At 32.0% G+C, this 10109-nt stretch overlaps 1 protein-coding gene across 10 annotated transcripts in view; it reads left to right on the top strand.

Annotated features, from left to right (window-relative positions):
* Positions 1-5882, top strand: part of mbl (splicing regulator muscleblind) — a 258467-nt gene extending 252585 nt beyond the window's left edge. For 7 of the 10 annotated variants that reach the window (XM_089469925.1, XM_089469922.1, XM_089469920.1 and 4 more), the window contains 3 exons: positions 525-586; positions 3380-3464; positions 4237-5882. In XM_089469925.1, coding sequence (XP_089326051.1) covers positions 525-586; positions 3380-3464; positions 4237-5168 — 1079 coding nt within the window. In that variant the 3' untranslated portion in view covers positions 5169-5882. The remainder of the gene's footprint in view (positions 1-524; positions 587-3379; positions 3465-4236) is intronic. The other 3 variants (XM_089469926.1, XM_089469923.1, XM_089469921.1) reach the window with 1 other exon arrangement.
* Positions 5883-10109: the final 4227 nt, after the last annotated feature.

Raw genomic sequence — 10109 nt, 5'->3', positions numbered from 1 at the left:
TTCGAACTCTCGACTCTATGATTATTGCATATGTGCTCTCATAATTTCTTTTTTCTACTAATTTCATATATATAAATTTTTTCCTTTTACATGCTAACACATACGCGTTCAATTATATAACAACCAACAAAAAAAAAAATTACTCAACAATTTGCATGCAATCAATTTAAATATATATTTTGAACGACTCGCACGGATTGGAATTTCAAATGGCAAAATGCAACCAAATAACGAAACCAACCAAATGTACTCGCATATTCACACACACGAAAACACCAACACACACTCACACACCTGCCAAATGCTGAATGGATGCCGAACTGCAAAAACAACAAACAAACCAACCAAACAATAAACAATCGCATTCTTCTACGCTTCATTCTCTGGCTCTGGCTCTAATCACCTCACACATAAATATATACATATATACATATATCTATTATTTTTTCTCTCTCTCTCTAATTGAAACACCAACAAATGCAAATTGCATGTTTTGCCGGCTTTGTGACTATCGATAATTATAGCAAACACTAAAATACCGCCACTAAATGCTTCCTGTGTTATCTATACCGATGCCAGCGGCCAGGTACAGTCGCCGCCTTGGGCTGGCTAACAGCCTGTTGGCAGCATGTTAAGCGGCTGTTAATGCTAACACTTGACATTTAATTTAATTTCTCTCACTCTCGCTCTTTCTTTATATTAGTTTTAAGTTTTGTTTCTGTAAAGACAACACACACACACTTACAACCAATGCCCAGACTAAATTCAAATATTCAATTGTATTTTATGTTTATGTAATCAACTAGAAATACAAACACAATTAGAGCAGCAAGTGTTTAATAATCCGCGAAATTGTCATATTTAAATAATAAGTAAGAGAACTTTCAAACTATTTTACGGCTTGCCGAAATTCCGGTGCCCCACCTGTCCGATGAGAAAACATCTTAGCAATTAAGCAACTATTATATATACATATCTATATAACGACCTGCAAATATACATACCTATATACATGCGTCTCCTGTACAAACAAGGGCCAAGAATAGTGTTTATGCCGGCTACTGTGCTACACATCTCAACACACTGGCTGCGTGAATTGGGTTAATCAAATTAAATGCGCTGCCGCGCCCCAAGGGACAGCAGGGGACAGCGACGACAACAGCCAGACCATAAAGACAACAGCAACAGCAACAACAACGACAGCAACAACAGCAATAACGGGAACGATGAACAAAGTGTCGACGGCCATTTTGAAGGCGTTGCCAACGTTGTCGACGATGATGTCAGCGCGCTGACACGGACACACCTTTGAGTGTGTCGTAGCTGTTAGCAGCTGTTTGCACAACTGTCTGACCCAATACGCCACGCCCACACACACACACACAAACACACAGACACACACCCAAACACACACACACACATATCTACCACCTGTCGTCAATATTTGCCAAATTGAGAATAAAATAAAAAAGAAACCAATGAAAACAATAGCAAATAAAACTGTATAAAACCTTATAGACAATGCCAAGCTAATCCGTTATCAATATTCTCTCTATTTGATACTCATACAACAGCCCAGCCGGAACGGGGCGTTTTATACACCCAGTGTCCTATGCTAATGAATGGCACGTTTTACATAATTAGGTAAAGAGCGGCCAGAATTTAAACATTATTTACATTCAATATGCTTACAGCAATACTCTCCCAAGTACCCCTCTCTCTATCTCTATCTCTATCTCTATCTCTCTCTGTCTCTGTCTCTGTTTGTCTCACTCTTGCTCTTTGTTAATTTGTGTGTCACCAGAAATTAAATAAAATACAAATTTGTGTGCTTTGCAACACTTTTGATATAACATACTCAATACTCATCCGATAGTATTGCAATCTCTGCAGAATGAGCTTTAAGCTTTAATGCGCTTTCAAGGCGATCGCAATAATTGTGTTGCAGCTTTCAAGCTTTCGATATTCTGTTCAGCTTAGCAGCTTTTTTGCGCGCTATTCAAGGCCAAATTTATAATTTGGTTTCTCGTTTTCATTTTCTGTTCTCGTTTTTGTTTCTTTTTATCCCTACAAACAAAAATTAAAAATAAATAAAAAACAAATTTGTTAATTATTTCAACGAAAACATAAAACACAGGCCACTTTTATAATGGTATACAAATTAACATTGCGTATGTATTACGTTCTCTCTCTCTCTCTCTCTCTTTTCTCTCTTTTTTTCTTATATTTCTAGTGCCGCCTATTAGGATATGTAACTGTTACTGCATAATTCAGCCCACTAGAACTTAAGCAAACAATCAAAATGAATAATCTCTTTTTCTGTATAATGCATATGTCGTTAACACACACATATATAGAAATCTATATATCTATCGTAACTAAGGCGCGTTCTAAACCTTATCAAAAAGTGAGTGTTACAGACCTGAAAGCTCTTTCTCGCTCTCCCACCCTGTCTCTCTCTCTCTCTCCCCCCTCTTTCGCTCTATCTCTCTCTATGTCTATGATGTGCTTTAAAGCTTCTTGGCTTATCCATAAACAGTTTGGCTATATCAAAAGCTAAGTTTTAGTTGTCCAATACTTGCTGCTTTAAAGGTGTTTCATTTCTACATTGATTTCTAGATTTCCTTAAGTTCGACTTGAAGCTTTTGTGGCAAAACTTTATTTTTAAGCTTAGCATTTAAGTTTTTCCAAAATCAAGCAAAATCACGAATTTTTGTTAAAATACCAACTTTTTTATATATATATTTACATTAGCATTAACATCGAACACCGAAAACTATCGAACACACACATACTTATATAGCTGCGTTTCATACCTCAGGACTCATGCGCAAGACACTTGAAAGAAAACAACAACAACAAAAAGAGTTTTTAAATTCATTTGCGCCGCCATTTTATAATTTATTCTCCTATTTGCCTTTAAGATTATTTAAGTGAGAAACTAGTTTAACATACGAACTAATGTATCTATCATGGAACATGATATATATTATGTATCAAACAGCAACTAACATTGACAATCGAAAAAAACAAAAAAGAAGAAAAAACAACAACAAAAAGAAAATGTACTCAAAGCGTAATTAATCTAACCAACCATTAACAATTCTAGTGTATCATATAATTATTATAAGAATATAACTAATTTGTGCTCTTTTTCTTTTCTTTTTCTGCTCTTCTCTTTTTTTCAAACGAAAATCCCCCAAAATAATAAAAAAAAAATGATTTTAAAAAAATAATCAAATTACACTGAAACAATTCAACCAAAAAAATTTAATTATTATTTTGTCAATTGGTTTGTTTACTACGTTTGCATCCTGCCATAACTCAAAAAAAAAAAAAAAAATGAAATCAAATCTTCTCATACAAAATCTATATATAGTTACTGGACACCCTCCCGGTGTGCCAAGATTTTAATAGATCTATGTGCAGTCGGTTAAATTGTAGATTCGTTCATTTAACTGAAGGTAAGTGCATGTGCTTAAGTTTTTCCCTTTTCAGTTCTTAGTTTGTAGCACTTTTAGTTTTAGTTCTAGCATTTAGTTCTTGCGTTGCTTTTAATGCTTTTCTTATAGTGGAAAAACAATAAAATGAAACTTAATTTTTTACGTTCTGTAGCTGAGAGACAAATACCAAATACAATTACTTAATTCTCTATATATATATTTTTTTTTAGCTCAATTGGCGACACTTTAATTTGATCTACCCGTTCTCAGTTTTGTTTTGATTTGTTTCCCTTTTAGGTTCTATCAAGTTTCCAAGAAATTACACACACAAAAATACACGCAAATAAAATTCTAACCACATGAATTGGATGTGTTTCGTTCTACATGTTTCTGTTTACATACAATTTATATAACGTATGTAACTCTAGCCGAAGTAGGACTCTCTTCTAGTTCAGAAATCCAAACTCAACTCAACTCAAGTCCGTTTTCATTTGCACCAAAATCAAATCTGAATAAACGCTACATATTTATTACTCACGATTAGCTCAAGAAGAGGCGTAACCAAGAACACCTTTGTGCTTTCAAGTTTCACAAGAATTCAAAAGTCAAAAGTCAAAATCAAAAATCAAAACAATTATTTTTATAATTGCTTTCACTGTTTATCAATAATAAATCAATGAAATTTACACTTGATCTTCGTTTACTAATCAATGAATTTTTTCTATTCCCACGCTCCGCTCTCTCTCTCTCTCTCTTTCTCTCTCTCTCTCTCTACTCTACTCTCTCTGTATAGATGACAAGGTCGAGGTGATTGATCAACGTGTTGCTGTCTGTCGGGATCATGCCAACAGCCAGTGCCGTCGCAAGCAATGTAAATACTATCACATACCGATTGTCTTGCCGCCGGCCAACATAATGGCTGCCATGATCACCAATCCCAGTGAGCCGCACCAGCAGCAGGCGGCGGTGGCAACAACAACAGCTGCAGCAGTTGCTGCCGGCTACAACAGCAGCAACAACAACTTGATCATCATTGAGCCACATCAACAGCAACAACAACAACAGCAGCAGCAACAACAACAACAGCAGCAGCAGCAATACAACTACAACACCAACTACTACCACAACAACTCGAACAAAGCAGCTGTCGCACACCACGCCAGCAACATCTATCAACAACACCAACAACAGCAACACATCACCTATCACTGCAGCTCACCGTACTCCCCCTCGTCGGCCTCCTCATCGTCGTCGTGCTCGATAGCCACATCGCCCACGCTATCGTCGGCCACTACGCTGTCCACCACATCGACAGCAACAATGCCGACACCGCAGCAGCAGTATGCTGCCGCTGCCGCTGCAGCACCAGCAGCCGCATTTCTGAAGGCGCCGGCCTATTATACCGACGCCACGCCCACTCTGGTGCTGAGCAGCGACTACAACGCCAACTGCATACCGATACAGGCAGCGCCGTTCATCTCGCTGCCGCAGCAACATGTACTTAAGTACACAGCAACACCCCAGCAGCAGCAGCAGCAGCAACAACAGCAACAACACCAGCAGCAGCAGCAGCATCAGCATCACGGCCTGATCCACCATCATCATCAGCAGCACGCCTTTGTGGGTCACCATTACCCGGTGGTGGCAACCACAGTGGCCGCCCTGCCAGCCACCACAATCACCGTGACGCCGGCCACCATAGCAGCGCCCTCATCCTGCATCTAGAGCAGACACACAATAAATAAATAAAACATTTTGATGCAAATTAAAGGTTGATATGAACTATTTACAAGAGCAACAAAAACATTATGGGGAAATATTGAAAACCGAAAACAAACCAGAAAATAAATTATATATAAATATATATATACATATATATATTGAGAAATCTACAGAACTTTTTCGTACGTATAGCAAGACTTTAACGTAAGCGAGTTGTTGTAAGCATTCGATTTACAGACGAGAGAAAATATTGAGTGACAGCTCTACAATATTAGAAAACCCAAGAAAATAAAAATTAAAACAAAAATGTTTAGTGTTGTTAAATGAAAACAAAATGAACTTAGCAATTAAATAAAAATGGAAATTGAAAAACAAATTTATATATATACATACATATATATTTAAGCATATAAATGTATGAATATGAAACCAAAATGGGAAAACGCAGTTGCATTAAAATTAGTTACAAACTATTTTAAACTCTAGTGTTCCATATTTCAATGCAAAAATACAAATAAACATAAATAATTATGAATACGAAATAAGCAAACATTTAGTGAGGAGTGTTAAGCCTACAGGAGAATTCTACAAAAGTTTACATTGCAAATAGTCAAAATTAATCAAAACGAAAGAAATTCATAGGCCATAGTTAGGCAACAACAACCGATACGAGTAACAAAATAACAACAAATAAATAAAATAATAAAAATAAAAATATATAAGTACAGTCACGTCCTATTTTTGCAACAACGATTTACTACAAAACAGATAAGAAAACAGAATAGAACCAAGCAGAAAACGGAAAGCAGATGCATGGCAAACCATTTCAAAGGGGTTTTTTGTTTATGTCTAAATGCAAGAAAGTGAAACGAAACCATATTCCTTTTTTACATTTTATAAACAAGCGCATCAGCAAACTACAGAAGAATAGAGAAAACGAAAAATGAAAGGAAATGCAAATAAAATCTAATAAACATATTTTTTTATATACAAATTACAATACACAATAAAGAAGGAGAATCAAGAAATATCTGATGAGGAAGAAGAAGCATCAAAAGCAAACACTAAAAGTATAATCAAATTTAAACCGTAAGCATTTTTTGCATAAGAAAACCAAAATTAAATTATATAAAAAGAATAATGAAAACACTGATAACTAAATTTTTTAAAAGTGTATTATTAATTTAGCTGAAATCTCTAGAAAAATGAAATAATATTAAAAAGCAAACATTTCATAAGACACACATACACTCACAGATATTACACACACACGCAAACAGAATTTCAAAAGTAAAAGGAAAAAAAACTAACGTACTGTATCTTCCTATATAAAATTTGTAAGTTAAGATCCATTGAAATTAATATATGTATAATATGTATATTAACAAACCGACAGAAAATGGTCTTACTTCTAACTGATTTTCATTTCATTTTTGATAACTATAATTGAATCGTGAGACACTACACAACACTAAAAAAAAAAAAAAAAAGAAAAAACAGATAAATCAACACTAACAATAATTACCAAAACAAAAAAGGAAAGAAAACTTACTTATTATATACAAGATATGTATATGCATATATTTATGTATAGAAACATATAACACAAGAATACATAACTATATACTTATATATATACATCCATGAATATATATGAATATATGTACACATATATACTAATGGCAACTAAAACATGAAATGTGATCTTTTAAAGAAACAAAAATAAAAACGAACAAACATAATATGAGAAATCAATAACAAAGCGAAGTAGAAGTGAAAATAAACAATTGACATCAATTTACATATAAAGCGAGCAGAAACTGGATAAAGGTAAAAAATCATTTTATATACATGTGTATATGAATAATGAATAGTAGCAATCAATATTAGAAAAGTTTCTGAAATAAAAATTTAAAAAAACAAAAACAAAGAAAGAAGTTGAAATATGAAAATAAAAGCTAAATGTAATTTTAAATCGGTTCCATTAATCAATACACTTAAAGATAAATTAGTAAAGAGAAAAACTCGAATATGCATAGAAAGAAAAAAACGAATAAAAAACGAAAAAAAAAAAACTAAATAACTAAAGATAAAAATCAACTTAATCAACGTAAGCTAAGATCGTTCTCAAGTTTTAAGCGTTATACACTTATCCATATACATTTAAGGGCTGATTATAATATACGGAAATTTGTTAATTCTCTGCTGATGATTTGTTCCTCAGATTCTGATTTAATCTATATTTCCCTCGCTCTCAATCTCTAGCTATCTACCTATCTAATTCTATAGTATGTCCACCAATCATATTTACTCGATTTATTCGATATCCTTTTTATGGTACATATATGCATACACTAAGCACACTCTCTACTTCTTCAACGTTAACCAAGAAACGTTTTATAGAAATAAACCCATAGAAGTCTAAAACAACGACTACAACAACAACAACAACAACTCCAACAAAAATGCCTAATAAGTTTCCGTCCATTATAAGCAGACCTTAAATCTATGTGCAACAACAACAACAACAGCAAGTGGAACGATAAAGCCAAGTTGTATAGAAAGGAGAAAAAATACAAAACAAATACACACACACAAATTAAAAACCAATTTAAAATAATTAATGAGAATAAAGTTTACAATAAAATAAATGCATATTTGTAGATTAGACAACACTAAACACCAAACACGAGAACATTTTAAACAGTTACTAAAATATTAATGTAATAAACAATTGGAGGAAAAACAATAAGCTGCAAAACAGCAACAAAAAAATCAACTCGACTTTTGTGTAAAAAAAAAATATTTAAAAATATTAAAAACCAAAAAAAAAAAAACTTAAATGTTCTATAAATAAATTCATAAGATTTGAAATGAATTGAAGGAATAAACTACTAAAATATAGATGAACATAGGATTCTGTGTATCATAAGAACTTTACTTAAGCAATTCCCCCAATACAAATTTGTGTTGAAGCGATTGTAGTCGCCAGTCGTGACACGTGCGTCGTGACACGCGCGGAACGTGTAAACTAGAAACGAAACTTTTATTTGCCTTACAAACTAATACTTTATATATAATTTAGATTGAATGTTTTTGATTCAATCTAGTTTTTGAATTTGTTCAACTATACATACATACACACACTTAACCCTTATGTAATACATGACGCTTGTACATGGCGCATCCAAATACAAAACAAAACAAGAACATAAATTAATAAATTATATATATACATAATTATATAAAAAAATAATTATAATAGCGGAACCATAATAATAAAATGTAATAATATATAGTATAGTCTTTTTTCAGCATAAGTCATAGTTATTATTGTTAATTTTAGTTTATATATTTACACACACATGTGTATATATATGTGTTTATATATGCATATATATATATATATTTACATACATACATATATTAGATTATTATGATTATTAATTGTGAATATGATGTGATGTGTTTATTGAAAAGTAAAGAACAAAAAATGAATCAATATTGCAACGTAATGAAACAAACAATTTATTGTACTACAAAAACAAAAACAAAGAAAATCGAAAACATAAGAAATGCAACTAAGAAGAAGAAGATAAAGTAAACTAGGTGTGAACAACTTAAGCGTGCGTATAAAAATATTAAAAAGTTTTAATTTTAATTTTAATTGAATTGAATGTAATTCATACACACACACACCCGCACTCGTGTCTGTATGTGTCTATGTGTGTGTGTGTATATATATTAACTGTAAGTAGTCTTTCATTTTTGTCAGGTGATATCAACGAATTTTCTATATGTTTTCTTCTGCGGCTTAACGTATTTCTCACAAAACGTAGCCGCAAGATTTATTGTTTTTATAGACCCTTAAGTTGAATAGGTGCTCGAATATACTTTTTATGTTTTCTTATAATTAACTATTGTAATTATTATTATTATTATACAAATTTTATGTTCAATTTCTTTTCTTTTTTTGTGATATTCATTAAAAGTTGTTTGTTGTTGGTTTTAGATCTTGTGTCATTTTTTGTTTTTGTGTTCATAAATATTGTATATTTTTGTAGTTTGTTTTTTTTTATTTGATATACATGCAAACGTACTAAAACGTGTGTATTATTTTGTATTTAACATATATATACTTATTATTATATACATTAATTAATGAACTAGTATATTCAATTACCTATACATATATACAAACAAAAAACAAAAACAAAAAAACAAAAAAATGATGAATTGAAATAATAGTTCTTAAGCTTAAGCGAAAAACATGAATTGACACTGTGTAAACGAGAGAAATAAACAAATAAAATGAGACAGAACAGAGAAACCGTTCGGAATGCAAGTGCGAGCGAGACAAAGAGAGACATGTAACTCGCTCATGGAACGATTGGCAACGATTAAAACGAGAATAAGTATGATAAAGATAATGATGATAATGATCATGATGATGATGATGATAATTATACTCCTAAAAACGAACATTTTTTAAAAATATTTAATAAACAAATCATTATTAACTATTATTATATTTATTATTATAAAGCAAATTTAGTTATTATATACATGTAAAGAACAAGATGAGTAAAGATGATAAATAAAGAGATGCACAGCAAACATCGTAATTTTGTTGCAGTTGCGAAACTAACCAGAACAACAAGAAGAAGCAAAGGGAAGAAATGAAAAGCAGTCAAGTGGGAAAAGCAGATGAAGAAGATGTATGACGCATATGGTCAAGAAATTACCACATTTAAAGTTATTTAGCAGTAAAGTAAAACATGAAAAAAACAAACATCAACAAACAACAAAAACAAACAATGAAATACAATAAAAACACGAAAAATAAATTCAAAAAATCAACAATGGTATTTTTATTTCACTAGGCATTTAATTAAAAATTAAAAAAAAAAAATAAAAACAGAAATCACACACTTTCTTCATCTA

The sequence above is a fragment of the Drosophila arizonae genome, chromosome 5 (assembly GCF_054131065.1).
Source record: "Drosophila arizonae isolate 15081-1271.41 chromosome 5, UAZ_ARI_1.0, whole genome shotgun sequence".
Classification (NCBI taxonomy): domain Eukaryota; kingdom Metazoa; phylum Arthropoda; class Insecta; order Diptera; family Drosophilidae; genus Drosophila; species Drosophila arizonae.
The sequence above is the reverse complement of the archived record's forward strand: the minus strand, read 5'-3'. Positions and strand labels throughout refer to the sequence as shown.